This window comes from Choloepus didactylus, chromosome 20 (assembly GCF_015220235.1).
Source record: "Choloepus didactylus isolate mChoDid1 chromosome 20, mChoDid1.pri, whole genome shotgun sequence".
In the NCBI taxonomy this organism is placed as follows: Eukaryota; Metazoa; Chordata; class Mammalia; order Pilosa; family Megalonychidae; genus Choloepus; species Choloepus didactylus.
Genome location: NC_051326.1, coordinates 32,626,529 through 32,650,083, shown reverse-complemented (window position 1 = coordinate 32,650,083; position 23,555 = coordinate 32,626,529). Strand labels below are relative to the sequence as shown.

Genomic DNA, 23,555 nt, shown 5'->3' with positions numbered 1-23,555 from the left:
GGGTGCCTCTTTCTGCGCCCTCACGGGGTACCGCGGCGTCGGTCTCTGGCGGCGGCTCTCTAGTCCTCGGGCACCCCCTTGTCAAGGATCTAGGGGGTGCGGAGGGACAATACCCCCTGCCCTCTTTTGTCTGGGGGCTGTTCCTTTCCGGAATCGGAAAAACCTCCCGCCGCTTCGTGGGATTGGGTAAAGTTTGTGGGCTCGTGCACACCTACCCCTCCGCCACCTTCCCCAGCCTCCCCTTTGCGGTCTTCATTCAGACTGGGCCCTGGTAATCGCCTCCTTTGAGAATGGAGACACCTTCCAACAACTCTTCTGTAAGGAAAGTGAGCTTTCTAGGGAAGGGTTTTAGGACCTGAGAGACAAGAGAAAGCAATAAAAGGACCCTGTATTGGCAGTACAGCTACTCATTGGGCAGAGTTGCTATCTCAGGTCTTGTAAGTGACATGATAATATTTCTGATTTGTCTTTGGCATTCTAGCAAAGGATGCTTTTGGTTTCTCTGCTCGTGCACTTACTTCCCTTCGCCTAGAATCAACTCCGGTTAACTCATACCCCGTTAGGACATCTTTAGCCTATTCTTTCCAAGATACCTTTCCTGAGCCTCGGATTCCTTAGGTTACCTCTTCTGGGAGCCCCTTAACATCCCATGCATTCTATAGGATTTGCAATTATCACATAGTATTTTTTAATGCAGTTTTATTGAGATATAGTAACATAACATACAATCCTCCAAAGTGTCACATAGTATTAAAAGCTGTCTGGTTGTACTAGATTGTAAGCCCCTTGAGGGCAGGGGCAGGATCTGTTTATCTTGTTTCCCTAGCAAGTGCTAAATTCATAATAGTTAATAAATGCTTGTTGAATAAATGAATGCTATTTTTTTTTTTACTTATTCATAGCTCTGTGTTTGTCTGTTTGCCCGTTAAAGGCAGACTGAAGTGAAACTAGCTCCATGTTGTTTCTGTGGGTTTGAATTGGGTGATGATTTCTCTTTAGAAATGAGAAAATTGAGATCCAGGGAAGTTGTGACTCATAGTTACTTAGGAGCGACTTCACAGACCTCTGCCTCTGCTACTCCATCACACTGTCACATCTCATTTTTCTCAATAGTTACACTTCAGCAGTCTGCCATAAGCTATTTCTCTACCACTGTAGATTTTGTCTTACTCATATTATACAGATTACTAGAAAAAAATTCAAACTAGCCTGAGAAATTGCACACCTTTACCAGTGTGCAGTTTCATGTTTGGTGTGCTCATGAGAGTCTATAGCAACATGGATGTCCATTCAAGTCAAACAATAAAAAATACAGCCAGGGTACATAAATACTAAATTTATTTAATGCTAGCTGCTTTATTCCCCTTAAAGCCATTCTAAATTATTTAAAGTGCTAGTCATACATGCACAGGTGCCTTTAACAGAACAGCAGTTTTCCCTTCTGTTTTAAAATAAGTATGGTGTCTCTGACTCTAAAATGTGCTGTTTTCATTCTTTCAATGCTGCCTAGTATTGGAATAACAGAATGTTAGCCTTACTATATTTCCAGTGTCAAATTCAAAACCAGCTATCTGATTGATGGACCCATAAAGTACCTATACTTGGCCCATTAAATCCACTTGTACTTTTAGTATTCTTAAATATCATCTTTCTCAGATAGTTCACTCTGTAAATTAGGAAGTTATCACAGCGCCTCTGAAGTCAGGCTGGTGTTTGCTACACATGAATCAGGTATCTTCAAGATGACCAGTTCGCAGACTAATCCTCATCCCTTTAATAAAGAAGGAAACTTAATTCAGACTTCCTGCTCAGCAATCATGTTCCTTTTAATATAAACTTTTTATTTCAACATTAATTCAGACTTTCAAAAAAAATTGGAAGAATGCTAAAAGATTTCCTTTATATCCTTCTCCCAGATTCCCCAGATGCTAACATTTTACCATATTTGCCTTATCTCTTTCTCTCCCCCTTTCTCTTTCTTTCTCTTTTCCTTTCTCTCTTGCTCTCTCTCTCCCCCTCTTCTTATTTTTTTTTTCTGAACTGTTTGTTAGTAACAGTATCCCTAAATACTTCAGTATGTATTTCATAAAATCAAAGATATTCTCTTAACAAAGGACATTTCCTTGTCATCAAAATCAGGAAATTAGTGTTTCTAAAATGTCATTATCTAATCAATAGGCTTTATTCAGATTTCATCAGTGTCCTTATAACGTATACATAACGAAAGAAAATTATAAATCGTTTGTTGCCTTCAGTTGTCATTACTCTTTAGCCTCCTTTAATCAGGAACAGTTGTTCAGGCTTTGTCTTTTATGACATTGCTATCTTTGAAGAATTATTTTCTAGGATGTCCCTCAATTTGGCTTGTAGCAGTTCTTAATAATTTTATAGATCAACCATCAAAACATTTCTTTGCCTTTCTCTTAGCTATAACTTTTAGATAGCTTGGCCTTTTAGAAACACATTTTATTCTAATTATTTTTTTAATAATTTATTTTTAATTGTGGTAAAGTACACATAACAAAAATTTTTACCTTTTAACTGGACAATTCTTTGTCATTAAGTACATTGTTAATACTGTGTAACTCACCACTATCTATTTCCAGACTATTTTCCTCATCCCAATCCCAAAACTCATACTCATTTAGCAATGAGTTCCTATCTCCCCCTGCCTTGACCCTTATTAACCACTATTCTGCTTTGTCTCTATGAATTTACTTATTTCACTCAACAGGATGAGTGAAGATAGCAACATAACATCTTCAGGGTACATTCGTGTCATAGCATGTGCCAGCACTTCGTTTCTTATTGAGACTGAACAATATTCTATTGTATGGATGTACCACATTTTGTTTATCCAGTCATCTGTTGACGGACACTTGGGTTGCTTCCACCTTTTGGCATTTGTGGCTAATGCTGCCATGAGCATTCGTGTACAAATATCTTCAAGGTTCTAGGTTGCCAGGTCATATAGTACTTCTGTGTTTAACTTTCTGAAGAATCACCAAACAGTTTTCTAAGGTGGCCGCACCATTGTACATTTCCACTGACCTTGTACAAAGGTTCTTATTTCTCTGCATCCTTACTTACACTTATTATTTTCAGGTTTTTTTTTTTAAATGATAGCCATTCTAGTGAAAGGGTGTCTTGTAATTTTAATTTGCATTTCTCTAACTGCTGATAAAGTTGAGCATCTTTTCATATACTTATTGGCCATTTGAATATCTTCTTTGGAAAAGTGTCTTTTCAAATCCTTGGTCCATTTTTAATTGGTTTGCCTTTTTGTTGTTGAGTTGGAGGGGTTCTTTATATATTCTGGATATTCTGTATATCTAGATATTCTTTATATATTCTACCCATTCTGTAGGTTGTCTTTTCACTTTCTTGATAATGTCCTTTTGATGCACAAAACTTTCTAATTTTAATGAAGTCTTTCTATTTTTCTTTTATTGCTTGTGCTCTTGGTATAAAATCTAAAAATTCATTGCCTACTACAAAGACCTGAAGATATTTCCTTGTGAGGGTTTTCTAATATTATCTCTTATATTTAGGTCATTGATCTATTTTGAATTAATTGTATATGGTGAGAGATAGGGGTCCACATTCATTCTTTCGCATGTGGATTTCCAGTTGTCCCAACACCATTTGTTGAAGAGACTGTGCTTTCCCCCTTGAGTGGACATGACACCTTTGTTAAAATTCAACTGGCCACAGAAGTGTGGGTTTATCTTCGGACTCTCAGTTCTATTCCATTGGTCTCTATGTCTATCTTTATGCCAGTACCACACTTTTTAAATTACTGTAGCTTTGTAGTAAGTTTTGAAATCAGGAAGTGAGTCCTCCAACTTTTTCTTCTTTTTCAAGATTGTTTTGGCTATTCAGATCCTCTTGCAACTCTGTATGAACTTGAGGATCAGCTTTTCCATTTCTGCCAAAAAAGCTACTGGAATTTTTATAGGGATTGCACTGAATTTGTAGATCACTAAGGCAATATTGATATCTTAACAATATTAAGTCTTCCAGTCTGTGAACACATGATGTCTTTCCATTTATTTAGGTCTTCTTTAATTTCTTTCAGTGGTGTTTTAAGTTTTCAGTGTACTAACATTTCACCTCCCTGGGTAAATTTATTTTATTTTTATTTTTCTTAGATGCTACTATAAATGAAATTGTTTTCTTGATTTCCTTTTCAGATTGTTCATTTCTGGTGTGTAGAAACTGCTGAATTCTGCATGATTTCTCTCGTATCATGCAATTTTGTTGAATTTGTTTATTAGTTCTAGTGACTTTCTTGTGGATTCTTTGAGATTTTCCATATGTAGGCTCATGTCATTTACAAACAGATAATTTTACTTCTTCCTTTCCAATTTAGATACCTTTTGTTTGTTTTCCTTGCCTGATTACTCTGGCTAGAACTTCCAGTACACTGTTGCGTAACAGTGGTGACGGGACATCCTTGTTCGTGATCTTAGGTGGAAAGCTTTCAGTCTTTCGCTTTCAAGTATGATATATACTATGAGTTTTTCATAAATGCTCTGTATCATATTGAAAAACTTTCTTTCTATTCCCAGTTTTCTGAGTGTTTTTATCATGAAAAGATGTTGGATTTTGTCAAATGTCTTTTCTACATCAATTGAGATGATTCTTTGGTTTTTGTTTTTCTCTTCATTCTTGAGGTATATTACATTGATTGATTTTCTTACATTGAATCATCCTTGCATTCCTGGAATAAACCCCACTTGGTCATGTTGTATAATCCTTTTAATATACTGTTGGATTTAGTTTGCTGGTATTGTGTTGAGGATTTTGCATTTATATTCGTACGAGATACTAGTATGTAATTTTCTTGTGCTGTCTTTAGGATCAGGGTAATGCTGGCCTTATAGAATGAGTTAGGAAGCAGTCACTCCTATTTTTTGCAAGAGTTTGAGAAGGACTGGTGTTAAACCTTCTTTAAATGTTCAGTACAATTCAGCAGTGAAACCATCTGGTCCTGGCCTTTTCTTAGTTGGGAAGATTTAAATTACTGATTTGATTTCCTTACTTGTTATAGGTCTGTTGAGATTTTCTATTTTTGTGTTAGATTAGGTAATTTGTATGTTTAAAGGAATTTGTCCATTCCATCCAGGTTTTCTAATTTGTTGGCATATGATTGTTCATATTACCCTTTTATAATCCTTTTAATTTCTGTAAGTTTGATCATTATGTCCCCACTTTCTTTCCTGATTTTAGTTATTTGAATTCTCTTTCTCTTTTTCCTTGTCAGTTTTTCCTAAAGATTTGTCAATTTTATTTGTGTATTCAAAGAACTAACTTTTGGTTGTGTTGCTTGTCTCTGTTATTTTTCTATTCCCTGTTTCATTTATCTTTGCACTAATCTTTATAATTTCTGTCTCTTTATTGTGTTCAGGCAACATCTTCCTAATTTCCTTTAGTTCTTTGTGTTGGATTCCTTTATAAATTGTACATTTTTAACAGTTGATTCAAAATTAACTAATACTTTCAGTGTATGAGCTTCTTCAGGGAAGGTTTCTGACAAATTATTTTTTCCTATGTATGGGCTATACTTTCATGTTTCTTTGTGTATCTTGTAATTTTTTTGAGAACAGGGCATACTGAGCATTATGTTGCTAAAACTCTGGGAATCTAATTCTCCTAATCCTCTGGGATCCCTAGGTTTTTGTTGTTGTTATTGTTGAGGCTGGAACCATCAGTTTGTGACTTTTTCAAACAATTTTTCTCTACCAGTGGAGCGAAAATAGAATGGAATGGAAAGTGAAATGAGAAAAAAAAATAAGTACTGCCTTGTTAAGTCTCCTCTGCTGCTTTTCTGAGGAGGGTTGGGACAATGGCCAATCTCAGAGCTGGCCCACCAGCAATCTGAAGTTGCTGATCGAAAGCTATGATCTGCGATCAGACCACATGCTCCTGGATTTTGGAGGACTAGGTCCTTATAGTTTGCCCTGACACCACCAGCAAGCTGCACCAGGTGCCTGGACTGCATTCCCCAGGGCTACCTGCCATGTGGTTGAGATATGGAGGCCGGTAGCCATTTCTTGAAGGGTGAAATTCACTGATATTTACCACAATTCATCAGCCTCTTCCTCCAGCGCTGCCCTAGATGCTGCAATGAAATGGTTGATGTAGACAGTTCTTGCCAGTTCAATGATTATTTTGGTAAAGGGACTGATTCCTGGAGCTTTCTACTCCTCCATCTTCTCACAATCCTCCCTATTTCAATTATTTAAAAAATTGTTTTTATTCTGCTTACAAAAATAAAAAGCTATCTTTACGTTTTGTAAGCACTTATCAAAGGATTGGATTGTTAACAGGTTATACCCTTACATGGGTTTAGGGAAAATGTGTGTATGTAAACATATGTATATACAATTATACATTTGCTTTTCACAAATTGAGTCTTAACTGTATATAGATATACAAAAATACTTTTCTGGTACTTAATTTTTTCAGCTACACTTTTTTTAGTGGGTTCATGGCATTTGATTTATGGATATTCTATAATATATTTAACCAGTTTGTATTAATGGGTATTTAGGTTATAGAAAAAATATCACTGATTGGTGGAGACTTTCTGTAGGATTTACTCCCAGTGATGCCATTGTAGGTTCAAAAGGGTATACATATAAAATTTGCAAGACTGTGCAGAGAGAATCTGAAATACTTATTAGTTTTTTCCCCCACGTTTCTGGCATTTGCTAGATGTCATACTAAGGCCTTTTCAAGCTAACATAATATTCAATTATGGACAAGCATTTCTGCCCAACTAGTCAATGCATACATTCTCTTAAGTTTCGCTTTTAACTACTTGCAAATAATTATGACTGTTATCATAACTGCTCACTGAAGGATTTGGGAGTTTTCCCTATTGAAAAGAGGCAACTAGAGCTGATGATATAAAGGAGCTTCTTACTACTGAAAGTAAAGGCATCCCTAATTTAAGAATGATGGCAGACCTTTATGTATGCAAGAGTGCTGCTCCCTGGCCTTCAGAACTCCACTCATATGTGTTAGTTCCATGTTCTGGAGCTACAGCAGACTGCCCAGCCCTACCCTGCACCTGTTATCAAGTTTTGTAGACTGAGGGCCCAGCAACTGTTAATTTAGTAGTTTATGTCCGGTTGAGGTCTGGTAGTTTGGGAGACTAGCTTTTAAGTCCAGCAGCCAGTTGTGATTTCAATAGAAAACTTTTTGTTTGATTCCAGATTGAGGGTGCCCATATTAAAATATACTACCTCAGAAAAGCAAATGTCCTTCCTAAAATAAGGTATACCCAGAACATTCAATTTGATGTAGTATAGTGGTTTCCAATCACTTGGGGCGCTTTTAGAAAAAACATTGGAATCACTTGGGGAGCTTTTAGAAAACACAACTGCCCACCCCCCCACCCCCATTTTCCCAGAGTTTTGGATTTAGTTGTTTTAAGGTGGACTCAGAGCATAATTTGTTGATTCTTATGTATAATCTGGGTTCAGAGTCACTGATTTAGATAAAATTTGAGGGTCGTGGTTTCTCTGAATAGGATAGGGAGCCCATTATAATTTGCAGCAGACCTGGAATGAAACTAATATCAGCTAAATAAAATTAGGCAATATGAAACTTGACTGTAGGAACCTATTTTTTAGTGGTTGAGGTATGTAAGGATTTTTTTTTTTGTTTTTGGTCTCTTTTTAAGAAGGCAAAAGTATAGGACTGAACTGAGAATTGTGTTGAACCATATTCTTTAGAAAGTAGGAAAGCAGGCATTTATAAGGGTCAAACTTTTTCTGAAAAGGACCAGATAGTAAATATTTTAGGTTTTGTGAGCCACATACAGTCTCTATAGCATCCCCCACCCCCACCACTCAAACATTTAAAAATGGAAAAAAAAAAAATCTTAGCTTGAGGACTACAAAAACAGATGGCAGGCTGTATTTGGCTCATGGGCCACAGTTTGCCAACCCCTTATCAAAGCATTTGTCACTTGTTTTCCCCATGAAACAGTTTTGTTGGTGATGAAGTTATCTAATTGTTTTTGTGTTTGTTTTTTTTTGTCTTAGTTAATTCATCTGCTTACACTGTTTACATGGGAAAGGATAAATATGAAAGTAAGTTCTCAAAAGCATTTGGTTTTGAAATTTCCATCAGGTAAGTGTTAATTGTCTTTTCTCCCCATGGTTTGTTGGGTTCGAGTTTCAACTAGCTACTTTGATAAAGCAGCCTTTAAGAAACAGATCAAAAACCACTATAAGGAACTCAAAGGATTGACAAGAGTTTTAAATTTCCTAGAATTTAGTTGTATCAAATACTGTTTGAACTAATTGGACCATCTGTTGCTGATTAGGAACTTTTAGAGCGTTTTATAGTATCACTTGATTTAGGCTGACATGAATCAGAGGTTAACCTGTGCTAATTTAGATGAAATAAAAATCCTCTGAGGTTTTTCACTTTGAGTTAATTTTCTGTGCATTTTTACCACATGTATGATTAGTGGAAAATATCTGTTGGGTTTTTTGAGTCTGAAAATGGCTCTGAGCCATGAAATACTACAATTTAGTGCAATGTTTTTTCAGACTTTGTTGATCACTAGCCTCAGTATGAAATACACTATATCTTGGTGTACATATGATATAACTAAAACAAAAATTTACAAAAAATGTGCTATAGGCTATGTCCTATATTTTCTATTTTGTTCTGTTTCATTAAAAAAAAAATCTAGTCTCCACCTGCTAAATTAATTTTTTGACTACTAATGAATTTAAACCTAAAATTACAAAAACAGAACACTGCTTTAGGGGATAGCCTTCTTAACTGCATGGATGAGAAGGGAAACCAAAGTGAAGTTTAGCTTTCTCAGTGATCGAGAGAGCATTGAGTTTATAGCACTGTCCTTTGGAGTATGTGATATTGAGGTGGGTGAGAAAAGAACTGCGATAGGGGAACTTGGAGAAAATGACACAAGTACTCTTTTTCAAGCTTGGAAAACATAGCTGCTCTTTTCATAGGACTAATGAAATGTTTTGGAAAAGGCATAATTTGAAGTCAGGGCAATCTGGGATAAACGCAGCTCTTTAGTGAACTAGCTATAGTTAACTGCTTGAACCTAAGATTTCTTAGATGTAAGAAAAGGGGATCATGGGACAGTGTCTACCTTGCAGGGTTGTAAAGGTTAAATTGAAGAACCTGTGTAAAGGTAAAGTGGGTATCCAGTAAATGGTAGTTAGTGATCACTGTAGTTCTTTAGCTCCCCAGATCCTCCTTCCCCTTCACATGGGAAGACTACTTTAGTAGTCTTTAGTAGTCTAGTCCCTGTAGGCTGAGAGCTGGCTAATTCACTGTAGTTATTCTTTGATCTCCAGGTATTGCTTTTTTTTTTTTTTTCTTTCTTACTCAAACCATCAGTGTCTGTTCTAGGTGCAATTTGAAATTGACAACCTTTGAACTTGAGCTTTAAGTGCCTTTAAAACAGGCAAATGTAACACTTTTCATTGAGACACTTGACAGTAATGAAATAAGGCCAAAAGTGAAAAGATGTAAAAGAGCAATTACAGCAGTTATACTGTAAATCAGATCCGTATAAGCAACTTAGACCCTTTTGTAACCCTGGTTGCCATGAAACAGAATCAGTATGAGCAAGTTTATTCTAGCCAAGGGCAAAAAACAATGAAACAACTCTTCATTTTTAAACAGTTTTTCCTTATAATGAATTTATATTTCATCTACTCTGGAGGTGACTTAATAAGTCTGCGGTATCTTAATACTTGTTTTATATTTCTCCTAGTAATCCATAAATTGTCTTAAGTGATTTTCATTTATTCTCATAGCATCCTTCTGATGTAGCTGAGGAGGGGAGGCTCTCTCCATATGTCAAACATTGAACAGTAAGGCGTCATAGTCATCTACTGTAGATATGAAATCAAATCTGCCCAAAATCTCCTTTTTCTACCACATGAAGGATAGAAACTCAAACCTTAGATTGGTGAGAAGCACCTAAAGCAGAGGGATGATGGTTGTACAGGTTTTGCATTGTACAACTCTGGGGGTGGGGCTTATATATTTCTTAACAATGATTTTTTGGCATTTGCCAATGAAGTGTCTTGAAGTAGGGCTGCCTTAATTCTAATTCACGCAAATGGGCTAGCAGTGGTGCTGACCTAAGAAGTTGTACCAATGACATTCCCACCATGTGTTTTTTGCCTTCTATTTTAGTTTACTGTTTGCTGGGGGTTTATCTGTGTAAGGCCGTATGCCAGCCTCTGTGAGGTATCCAAAGAATATTTAGTCTGTTCTTTCACAGTATACAGGGGGAGGTATGCAAAAAAATGAGTACAGGCAAAGTGAAGTAAAAATATTAATAGCAAGTGCTGTAGAAGTAGCAGTGGGCAAGAGAGAGTAAATGTGATTAGTGAGCGCTGAGAAGGCTTCATGGCAGAGTGGGCTAGGATGGGCTAGTTTGTGAAACCCTTTAAATCTAGATACAGAATTTATATCTACAGATGTAAATTTAAATTATAGCTAGAGCCTCTGGAGTGGAATTTTGCTGTTATTAAAATATATATAGAAAAGATATATATTACACTTTTTTTCCTCAGGAACCCTTAGTGAAATTTGGGGATGTCAACTTTTCCTAGTCTATCTTGTAATAAAGGGCATTACATGTTTTAAAGCTGTTCTCTAGCACTACTAGCACATTGCGCTTTATTAGATATAAGGACTGGATAGAAAATAAGTGATTTTTAAATTTTATGTCTTATTTTCACTTATATACTTTCAAGTCTGTTTTTCTTTTTGTTAGCCAGTAGGTGTCATCAGGGAGCTGATTATTACCTAAGGACAAGAGGTTTTTAGAAGTTTACAGAAAAATCATGCAGAAAAATTCCCATATACCACCCTATTTTTAACATCTGACATTCGTGCAGTACATTTTTTAGAATTGATGAAGGAATATTATTCTTATTGTACTATTATAGTAAGTGGCTTACAATAGGGTTCCCTGTTTGTGTTGTATAGCCCTATTTTTTTTTTTTAATTTCACTCTAGTTACATATATACAACCTAAAATTTCCATTTTTAACCACATTCAAATATTTTATTCAGTGGTAATTATGTTCACAATGTTGTGTTACCATCACCACCATCCATTGCCAAAATTTTTCCATCACCTCAAATAGAAACTCGGTATGATTTGAACATTAACTCCCCTTTTCCTAGCCCCCCCCCAGCAACCTATATTATAGTTTTTGATTCTGAATTTGCTTACTCTAATTATTCTATGTTAGTGAGAGAGGTTTTTAAATTTCCCTTTACCTTTTCTTACTGTCTGTTAGCTCTTTGCTCAACTTCCACTTAAGCTAGTGGAAAGCCCTTCAGAAAACTTACGGTGTCTACAATTGCTAAGAGTGCCCTCATATAAGATTTATCATCATTTTGTTTTACTGTACAGTAAACACCAACTTCAGGATAGGTAGATAATATTTTCTTGAGTACATTTTAAATCATTATGTACAAATCTTTTTGGTTACCTTACTGTTTTTAAATTAGTGTTTTAATAATACTTTAATATTTTGGTATTAAACAAAATTAGTTATTAATATGGCTTTTAGAGGTATGTATTATGACCTTTTTGAAGTGATATTGATACATTTTGAACTAATACTTCAACTTTTAGAAATATACTTTAAGGAAATTATCAGAAATATGGACATCTTTATTAAAAAAAAATTATTGAAGCATGCATAATGAGAAACAATCTAAGTGTTAACAGCAGAGAAGTTTATCCCTATGATGGGGTTAGGTGGTTATTGTTTCCAAAGAATGTTTTTAAATTTTATTTATTTTTATCTTAACAAATACATAGTTGTAAAAGTCAAATAGTAATAGAAGGCTTTTAGTAAAAAACATCAGTTCCCCAGCCCATCCCTCACAATGCCCACATTCCACTCTGCAGAGACAACTACGTTTAACTCTTTTAGCTGTTCTGGTGTTTTATTTCCATATGTAAGAGAAGTTTAGGTGATTTTTATACTTCTGGTGTTTGTTTTGTTCCCTAATTTTCTATAATTTCATAGTCAAGATTTTTTTTTTTTAAATAAGTAAAATCAATCCATGGTTTTGAACTTATGGCAAAACCATTTTAACGTGTAAGTATTATAGTGAATCGATTTTTCTAAGACATCATCTGACTTCTCAGATGGTCTGATTTGTCAGTGTTAGTTTCATTATATTCAAATGGAAATACTGTTGAGCTTTAGGTTGGAAATAAAGTTTATTATTGTCCACTTGTAAAAAGTATTTTTTTTTTTTTTTGATCTATTTTCAAGAATCAAAGTCTTTGAATCAATCTTTCTTCATTAAGGGAGGAAAAAATGTTGTGGAAGAAGTTGCTATTCCTCCCTTTCGCCGCTTATTATAATTTGTGGCATATCTTCATTTAACCTTTTTTTTTTTTAAACCATTTCTTTGTTCTCTTGTATCTCACTATAGATGAAGATCTAATAAAGTATGGCTGGCCTGAAGATATTTGGTAAGTAACAATTTCGGTACTGTTTTCTGTGGATCAACATTTACTTTCTGAGTCTGGGGGACTTAGCCAGCCACCTGACTCCTATGATTAAGGCTAGAACGGATGCTTTGTATTTTTGGTTATGGACATTCATGGGTAAATAGCTAACTGCTAGCTCCCTTCATTTCTAATTACCATGTAAATTGGGAATGATGTCTTAGAGTTAGACTAAGCAAAGGCTTCCAGAACAGACTTTCCTGTACCGCCTGTTTGTTTCCTCGTAGTAAGTTATTGAGACCACTGCATATTCAGAGCGCTCTTGAGTGAATGGATGAATGTTTAATAAGAAGCAGTGAAGGAAATAGACACAGCATCCATGTAGATGGAATAATTGCCGCATTTGACCAGATCAAGCTTTAAAGGAAGCATATACTGGTTTCCTTTATTTGTCTTCTAAACTCTCTAATGAGTTTAGCCCTGTCTTGATCCAGCTTCTACCCCCCTCCCTGTTAAAAATGATTTATGGAAAATTTTAAAATATATTATTATTAAATTTATTCTGTTGCTCATAAAATGCAGTCCAAACAACAAAAAACACACAAAAAACCTTCATTTTAACTGAGTTTTCCTTTTCTAACTTTTAGAATATCATGTGGACTTTTTCTACCACTCAGTTCCGGGACCTCTTAGGTGTGCGTGAACTCTTGATACTTCCTTTTTCTTCTTTGTAACACTCTCTGATTCAATTTGCTTTCTTTTTTCTATCTTCAGCTTCCACCATCCACTCTGACCCTAGTGATGTCTCTCTCCTGAAGCCTTGTCCTACCTATGGATTAGGATATCATCTCCCCAACTCATAAGGCCTTCTACCAAATGGTATCCCTGAAGATAAGCACACAGATCTTATTTGCTTTAATATGATAGTAATAGCGACCATTATTGAGCGCTTAACTGTATGCCAAATACTGTTACGTGTTCACCTGCATTAATACATTTAATCTTTATAACAACCCTTTGAAATAGGTACTGATATTATGCCCATTTTTCAAATGAGGAAACTAAGGCTAAGAGAAACTGAACAGATCTGCTCTGGTTGTTACTGGCCTCCCAACAGCTGTAGTGCTAAATCACTGCTTCTTGCTTCCTCGAGGCTGCTACTTTTGGCTGCAGGTCATTTCTTACTTCCCTCAGGCTGTTGTTGCTGTTCTCTCTTGATTTCAAGTATGGGCCCAGACCCTTCACCTATGTCCTTAAAGTGATAACAGAGTTTGGGCTGCCACTTTTTAGAAGAGATTTTTGAATTTTCAATAAGATATATAGCATTGAGCATTTAACAGGGGAAATGTTACACAGAGGATAATTTAAGCTACCACTAGATGTGGGCTATGCTCAGAATTCCCAGGCCTCTCTGCAGGGATTCTCTGAAGGGTGCTGCCTCTCTTGTTCCAGCCTACTCCATTATGAATGGCGTAGTTAATTTACCGAGTAGAAATACTCTTCTGTCCATCTGTCCTCTCGAAATTCCACACCCCAGTAATCTCAAGGCGTCGGAAACATGAGGAATTTATAAGGCATTTTTTATCCACCCTTCTCCCCACCCACCTCCCTTCCATCCCAGCATAGGGGCCCATCTTCTGAACTCAAATATCTCATTAAGGTAGACACTACTTAGTGCCCCCTTACCTCAAGTGGACAGTTTGTGCTGTTGAGATCTTCTAGACTGCATGATGTCTACCTTCCTAGGACCCTAAACTAGGAAGCGCCATGGGACACTCATCCATCTGTTTTGTTGATTACTGTATTCCTACTGTCTAGCATCGATCCTGGCACACAGTAGGTATTCAGTTTGTTGGCTTACTAATTTACTAGGGCTCTGCCTACCAGAAATGATCCTCACTGGGCATTTCCTTATAATAATTGCATTCTGATTTTCTTCATTTCAAGCACTTGTCATCCTCAATTGGATTATTTTTAGTTGTCCTTGAAACCCAAAAGTAGACTCTCAAGGGAGATAAGAATGACTGCACCTGTTATTATATTTACCTGCTGTACGTTTTCAACATAAAACTGAGGTATGAATAAATACCTGTATAATAAAAGTTACATATTTGGATGTATCATGAAAGTCAGTTTACCACAGCCTTTTATCTGACATTAAAAATAAATAAGTTGAAGAGAAATTTCAAATTTACAACCCATACACAATGTATTATGACTTGGGGTTTTCATTTCATTAAGTCCTAAACACACATTTTGACACTCCAACAGTCTTTAAATTAATGAATATTGTTGAAAGTGAAAGCCTTGAAACACTATTCTAGGCCTCATGTGAACCAGAAGAGTCACTGTAAGTTAGAAATAGTTTCAAATCATCAAGACCAGTTTCAGTTCATACACTGTCAATCTTGGAAACATTCATGAGCATGCTAAGAATGATTCAGGAGTTTATCTACATTCAGGGAAGATTTTTTTCCTTTCCTTTCCTTCCTTCCTCCCTCCCTTCCTTCCCTCTCCCCCTCCCCCACCCTTCCCCTTCCCCTTCCCTCTCCTTTTCCCTCTCCCCTCCCCCCCTCTCTCTTTCTCTCCCTCTCCCTCTTTATTTCTTTCTTTTTTGTGTAGTGAAAATGTTGTGAGATTGATTGTGGTGGTGAGGAATCCAGGAGATTTTTAATGGTTCACTGATGCACACTAGTCAGTGAATCAGGTAAACTCAGAGTTTATCCCAGAAAAGCTCCCGAGGCTCCTTTAAGCAAAAGAATTTCCTAGCATTAAGTGGAAATGGAACTAAATTTATCTTTAAATGGAGGAAAGTAGAAATAGTGTCCATCTACTGCGTCAAAACTCCTTGAGTAGTATTTCTGTGAACCCTACTTCAACAAATTAAATGATCCAGCTTCTTGGGTTTTGCATCTCTGAATACTCAGGTAATTGGTGCTCGTTTATTGAAGTTTCTAGTCTCTGCATTCAGTAAAGGATAATTGTGATTAAGCAGGAAGAGAAATATAAGGGCTGAGCACAAGAGAGAACTAGGGAAGTAGTGAGCATAATTTAAGCTTTCAGTAAGCATTTTAGGGGGTTTTAGGAGATTGTTTTTTAAGGAACTTGCTCAAGATAGTTTACAGAACTGGATCTTTTTTCCCCATCTAAAGCCCCATTCCATCCATTACCCCTGCCCTTTCTAAAGGTGTACCTATGAGCCTGAAGTTGATGTATGTCAGGAATGATATTCTTATGTGTGTCTTGGAACTTTGACTACTTATGTATTCATTAAATATATTGAATTATTTGGGTATTTCTTTTGACAAAATTTCATATCAGAGACTTATAAGAAAAATCAGAATACAATTCAGCCACTGTGGTATGTGTGGAAGAGTTGTAAGTAGAAAATCAGCTTAAGGCAAGTAAATCAAAAGTTCAAATGGGAGTGGTTGCTTCTCAGTTGAGCTTGGTTAGTAGTGGGGTGTTGCAGTGCTCTTCTGAAGATCCTGAAAGAGAGTGAGATATGTGATTTCTGAATTTGCCAAAAATGTCTGAAATTTTCTGAGTGGAAAATGCCAAGCTGAAGGTGATAATCAGCAGATATCTCTCACATGGATATACAAATAAGTAAGTGAACCACTTGGGGAAAGATAAATCAATCTGAAATTATGTCCATTTCTGACTATGGGTAATGAGTAAGAATAGAATCCTGGAGTCATTACAGACTGCCAAAAATGCCTGATATTTTCCTGTATCCGAAGTAAATAGCAAGTTGCTTAACCTCTTTAAAGAGGGCATTAGAAACAGGATAATGTTAACCTTTAGATAGAATCACACTGTCTAATCTTTAGACATAGTACATAGTACATAGAATCTTGTATTATGTGTGAGTGCATGATCATATACACTTCTGAAGATACATTAATGCTAAGAAAATATCTATAGAAAAATATATAAAGGGATGTGATGGTGCCTCCTTAGAGTTTTGCTGAAAATTCATCAGTCTGTAAAGGTAAAGACAAAAGAGATATGACTAAAGTCAACAGAATCACAAAATGACAAACATGCAACAGCTTGTCTGTTGCTTGATGCTAGGACTCTGGGGGCATCTGTGATTGTTGGAAAGAGACAGAGTCAGTTTCATTCCGTGAATTGTAAAAACAATTTAACATCCTAAAATGTTGGATGTAAAAGGAAGTAAATTCAAAAAGATTTAGTTAAATTGGTGCATGATAGAACCTTAATGAAAATTAAAGTTGGAATATTCAGGAGTGGGGGTATTCTGAATGTTTCAAAGCTGTGTCATAAAGGATAGTAACCATGCTCACCACCAGACCTATATTAATATCATTGTCAGAATTAAGGGCTGGATTTATTATTGGTCTGACCTGTTTTATGATGTGCCTTGCTGAGTGTCATTTTTTTAAGTCATGACCTAACTTTTTTTTAAATTCAACTTCATTGAGATATATTCACATAACCATACAATCATCCAAAGTGTACAGTTGTTCACAGTACCATTGTATAATTGTGTATTCATCACCGCAGTCAATTTTTGAACATTTTCATTACTGCAAAGAAAAAAAGAAGAAAAATTAAAGTAAAAAAGAACACCCAGAAGATGGCGGAGTGGTGAGGAGCAGAATTTCGTCTCTCCCCTAGAGCAGCTGGCAATTACCTAAGAACTATATGAAACAGTGTTTTCGGGGTCTCCAGTAACCAGTCACACATTGGACACAAGTTTGGAATTGGAGGAAAAGCTGAGATCGCAGCGAACACTGTAAGTTCCCTGGACCAGGGGTCTGACGCCCCTCCCCACCCAGACCTCACAGACTGTCTTGCTGCCAGCTCCCTGAAAGGGGGGGAAAAAAAAAACCAAAAAACAGCAATCTGCTGAGGGCAAGAAGGGAGGCTCAACCCAGCCTCAACTGCAGAATTAATTAACAAATTAATTAACTAACTTTGGGAGCTGGAGTGCTAAAGAAGGGCTGGGCTCCAAGAAGTGGGGGCACGTAAAAGCGGGCACCCATTCCCAGACTCCAAAAAAGCCATTTTTTTTTTTCCCTTACATTTTGTCCTTTCTGGCTTCTCACTGATCCCTTATCTTTTTGCATTTCAATAGCCCCCGGCAGGGGTGGAACTGAAGCAGTTGGAGAGTAATTATCAGACAATAGCCCAAAGCATATCTTTAAATGCTCTATTCTGACACTGACAAAACTTCCAGGCTGGGGAAAGACATTTAAAAGAGACTCTTTTTTTTTTTTCCTTTTTTCTTTTTCTTGATTTCTTTTCTACTTTTTTTTTTTTTTTTAAATCTAAAAGTAATATATGTGGTTATTTTCTATCGGAAAGCCCAGGTTGAGGGACTAGGCTGGGCTTGAGGGGAGACAGAGTACCCACAGTGTCTTTGAGTTCCGTATTCACTACTGAAGGCCTCCAGCCTTGTCTTTAATTGGCAACTCAGGCTGACCAAGGAATCTACCTGGAGAGGCCCCAAAGAGGAGAGAGGAGAAGGGAATACTGCCCCTGAGAGACAACTGGAATTCTGAGGACTGGGAGAGTGGAGGGAGGCCCAGCTCAACTGGCAGTCCTCCTTCTGGGAATTCAGACCCCAAGGACTGGAGTTCAGATTCCAGCTTCAGTCAGCCACGCCCCTGACAGGATCAGAGACACCAGGGGAACTAAAGGCTCCATACCTCCTTACACTGATGGGGGAGCTGCGGGCTGGCCAGCGCCACCTGCTGGACAGGAGAGGAAAAGCACCAATTCTAAAGGCCTCATAGGAGGGTCTCATTCTCAGGAAAACTCCATACCCTCCCAATGAGACCTGGGCCTCACTAGACTGGGAAAATCTGACTAGGGTGGACCATATCTGAGGAGACCCACTCACAAAAAGGTTACATAGAGGCAGAGCAAGAAACAGAAAAAACAAGAGGGGAAAAATTCTGATCAACTAAATAGAACCTAAGAGGTCTAGAATAAGTTGAACTGAATAACAGAGGCCAGAAAACAAAGCCAACCAACAAGAAAACCACTAGGTAAAAAACAGAAAACAAGCTCCAAAATAAACTAATCAAGAGAATCAGATACCTAGACAACTTAAGATAACAAGCCATACCAGGAAACACGAAAACATGGACCAGCCAAAGGAACAAACTAATAGCTCAGCTGACACACAGGAGTGGAGGCAACTAATGCTAAATAAATTTGATGAAATGAAGGAAGATATAGCAAAAGAGCTGAAGGATATAAAGAAGACACTGGCTGAACATAGAGAAGAATTCATAAACTTAAAAAAACAAATGGCAGAAGTCATGGGAATGAAGGCCACAATGGAGGATATGAAAAACACAATGCAGGGACACAACAGTAGATTTGAACAGGCAGAAGAAAGGATCAGTGAACTGGAAGACAGGTCCTTAGAATTCATACACAAAAAAGAACAGATGGTGAAAAAAATGGAAAAATATGAGCAGGGTCTTAGGGAGCTGAGTGACAACATGAAACGCACAAATATACGTGTTATGGGTATCCCAGAAGGAGAAGAGAGGGGAAAAGGGGCAGAAAGAGTAATAGAAGACATATTCACTGAAAATTTCCCAACTCTTATAAAAGACAGAAAATTAGAGATTCAAGAAGTACAACGTACCCCAAATAGAATAGATCCCAATAGACCTACTCCAAGACACTTACTGGTCAGATTGTCCAATGTCAAAGACAAAGAGAGGATACTGAAAGCAGCAAGAGAAAAGCAATCCATCACGTACAAGGGAAAGTCAATAAGACTATGTACAGATTTCTCTGCAGAAACCATGGAGGCAAGAAGACAGTGGCATGATATATTTAAGATACTGAAAGAGAAAAACTGCCAACCAAGAATTCTATATCCAGCAAAACTTTCCTTCAAAAATGAGGGAGAGATTAAAACATTTTCAGACAAACAGACACTGAGAGAGTTTGTGAATAAGAGACCGGCACTACAAGAAATACTAAAGGGAGTGCTACAGGCTGATAGGAAAAGACAGGAGAGAGAGAGTTGGAGAAGAGTGCAGAAATGAAGATTATCAGGAAAGGAAAAAATAAGATATGACATATAAATTCCAAAAAACAAAATGTTAGTAGAAAATACTGCCCTTACAGTAATAACACTAAATGTAAATGGATTAAACTCCCCAATAAAAAGACACAGACTGGCAGAATGGATTAAAAAACAGGACCCATCTATATGCTGTCTACAAGAAACTCACTTTAGACACAAGGACAAACATAGACTGAAAGTGAAAGGTTGGAGAAAGATATTTCATGCAAACAACAACCAGAAAAAAGCGGGAGTAGCTATATTAATATCAGACAACTTAGACTTCAAAAGCAAAACAATTAAAAGAGACAAAGAAGGACACTATATATTGATAAAAGGGTCAATTCATCAAGAAAACATAACAGTCATAAATATTTATGCACCAAACCAGAATGCCCCAAAATTCATGAGCCAAACACTGCAATCATTGAAAGGAGAAATAGATACCTCTACAATAATAGTTGGAGACTTCAATACACCACTCTCATCAATGGATAGAACATCTAGACAGAGGATCACTAAAGAAACAGAGATGTTGAATTGTATGATAAATGAACTAGATTTGACAGACATTTATAGAACACTACATCCAACAACAGCAGGATACACGTTTTTCTCAAGTGCTCATGGAACATTCTCTAGGATAGACCACATGTTGGGTCACAAAGCAAGTCTCAACAAATTTAAAAATATTGATATTATACAAAACACTTTCTCAGACCACGATGGAATGAAGTTGGAAATAAATAAAAGGCAGAAGGTCATAAAATTCACAAACATACGGAGACTAAACAACACCCTCTTAGAAAACCAGTGGGTAAAGGAAGAAATTACAAGAGAAATTAGTAAATACCTCGAGGCAAATGACAATGAAAACACAACTTATCAAAACTTATGGGATGCAGCAAAGGCGGTGCTGAGAGGAAAATTTATTGCCCTAAATGCCTATATTAGAAGAGAGAGCAAAAATTGAAGAGTTAGCTGCTCACCTGGAGGAATTAGAGAAAGAACAGCAAACTCACCCCAAAGCAAGCAGAAGGGAAGAAATAACAAAGATTAGAGCAGAAATAAATGCAATTGAGAACAGGAAAACAAGAGAGAATCAACAAAACCAGAAGTTGGTTCTTTGAGAAAATCAATAAAATCGATGGACCACTGGCTAAGCTAACAAAAAAAAGAGAGAGCAGATGCAAATAAATGCAATCAGAAATGGGGAAGGAAATATAACTACCGACCCTGCAGAAATTAAGGAGATAATGAGAAGATACTATGAGCAACTATATGCTAATAAACTAGACAACTTAGATGAAATGGACAACTTCCTAGAAAAGCATAAACAACCAACATTAACTCAAGAAGAAATAGATGACCTCAACAAACCAATCACAAGTAAAGAGATTGAGTCAGTCATCAAAAAGCTCCCAAAAAGGAAAAGCCCAGGACCAGATGGTTTCACATGTGAATTCTACCAAGCATTAAAGAACAAATTAGTACCAATCCTGCTCAATGTCTTCAAAGAAATTGAAGAAGAGGGAAAGCTACCTAACTCTTTCTATGAAGCCATCATCACCCTAATACCAAAACCAGGCAAAGATACTACAAAAAAAGAAAATTATAGACCAATTTCTTTAATGAATATAGACGCAAAAATCCTCAACAAAATACTCGCAAATCGAATCCAGCAGCACATTAAAAGAATTATACACCACGATCAGGTGGGATTTATTCCAGGTATGCAAGGCTGGTTCAACACAAGAAAATCAATTAATGTAATACACCACATCAATAAATCAAAGCAGAAGAACCACATGATCATCTCAATTGATGCAGAGAAGGCATTTGACAAAATTCAACATCCTTTCATGATGAAAACACTTCAAAGGATAGGAATAGAAGGGAACTTTTTCAATATGATAAAGGCAATATATGAAAAACCCACAGCTAACATCACACTCAATGGGGAGAGACTGAAAGCTTTTCTTCTAAGATCAGGAACAAGACAGGGATGCCCACTATCACCATTGTTATTCAACATTGTACTGGAAGTTCTAGCTAGAGCAATTAGGCAAGAAAAAAATAAAAGGCATCCAGATTGGAGAGGAAGAAGTAAGACTTTCACTATTTGCAGATGACATGATTCTGTATGTAGGAAATCCAGAAAAATCTACAGCAAAGCTACTAGAACTAGTCAATGAATACAGCAAAGTAGCAGGCTACAAGATCAACACGCAAAAATCTGTAGTGTTCCCATACACAAGTAATGTGCAACAAGAGGAGGAAATCAAGAAAAAAATCCCATTTACAATAGCAACCAAAAGAGTCAAGTATTTAGGAATAAACTTAACCAAGGACACAAAAGACCTTTACATAGAAAACTATAAGAAACTGCTAAAAGAAATTGAACAAGACCTGAAAAAATGGAAGAACATACCATGTTCATGGATTGGAAGACTAAATATAGTTAAGATGGCAATTTTACCTAAACTGATTTACAGATTCAATGCAATACCAATTCAAATCCCAACAACTTACTTTACAGAAATAGAAAAACCAATAACTAAATTTATTTGGAAAGGTAAGGTGCCCCGAATAGCCAAAAATGTCTTGAGAAAGAGGAATGAAGTGGGAGGTCTCACACTACCTGACTTTCAAGCATATTACAAAGCTACAGTGCTCAAAACAGCATGGTACTGGCATAAGGACGGATATATTGATCAATGGAATCGAATTGAGTGTTCAGAAGTAGACCCTTACCTCTATGGACAACTGATCTTTGATAAGGCAGTGAAGCCGAAGCAACTGGGAAAGAGCAGCCTGTTCAATAAATGGTGTTTGGAGAACTGGATATCCAGTTCCAAAAGAATGAAAGAGGATGTCCATCTCACACCTTATACCAAAATTAACTCAAAGTGGATCAAAGACCTAAACATTAGCACCAAGACCATAAAACTCTTAGAAGAAAATGTAGGGCAATATCTTAAAGATCTTGTGAAAGGAGGTGGTTTCTTAGACCTCACACCCAAGGCACGAGCAACCAAAGAACAAATAGACAAATGGGATCTCCTCAAAATTAAACATTTTGGTACATCAAAGGACTTTGTCATAAAAGTAAAAAGGCAACCTACACAATGGGAGATATTTGGAGACCGCATTATCAGATAAGGGTTTAATATCCCGAATATATAAAGGAATCCTGCATCTCAATAACAGAAAGACAAACAATCCAATTAAAAAATGGGCAAAAGACATGAACAGACATTTTTCTGAAGAGGAAATACAAATGGCTCAAAAACATATGAAAAAATGCTCAACTTCACTGGCTATTAAGGAAATGCAAATCAAAACCACAATGAGATATCATCTCACACCTACCAGAATGGCCATTATCCAAAAAACAGAAAATGACAAGTGCTGGAGAGGATGTGGAGAAAGAGGCACACTTATACATTGTTGGTGGGAATGTAGAATGGTGCAACCACTCTGGAAGACAGTATGGCGGTTCCTCAGGAAGCTAAATATAGATTTGCCATATGACCCAGCTATTCCATTGCTGGGTATATACTCAGAGGAACTGAAACTTAAGACACAAACAGACATTTGTAAACCAATGTTTACTGCAGCATTATTCACAATTGCCAAGAGATGGAAACAGCCCAAATGTCCATCAAAGGACGAGTGGATAAACAAACTGTGGTATATACACATGATGGAATATTATGCAGCTCTAAGACAGAACAAAGACATGGATCATGTAATAACGTGGGTGAACCCTGAGGACATTATGTTGAGTGAAGTTAGCCAGAAAGAAAAGGACAGATTCTGTATGGTCTCACTAATATGAACAGACATTAATGAACAGACTTTGGGAGTTAAAAGCTGACAACACAGGCGACCAGGAGATAGTAAGAGGGCAGAGATCAGCCATTTGATGCTGAAGGACTACAGAATGTTTAGGATTGATTGCATAGATCCAGGAATAGATAGCATAATACTGTGTGA

The 23,555-nt window shown here is 36.8% G+C and overlaps 1 protein-coding gene across 3 annotated transcripts in view; it reads left to right on the top strand.

Moving 5' to 3' along the window:
• Positions 1-23,555, top strand: part of CCDC25 (coiled-coil domain containing 25) — a 63,506-nt gene that overhangs the window by 246 nt on the left and 39,705 nt on the right. Inside the window, exons 2-3 of one of the 3 annotated variants that reach the window (XM_037813205.1) lie at positions 8,058-8,105; positions 12,481-12,520. In XM_037813205.1, the coding sequence (XP_037669133.1) occupies positions 8,058-8,105; positions 12,481-12,520 (88 nt within the window). Of the gene's footprint in view, positions 1-8,057; positions 8,146-12,480; positions 12,521-23,555 lie in introns of all 3 variants that reach the window. The other 2 variants (XM_037813206.1, XM_037813207.1) reach the window with 2 other exon arrangements.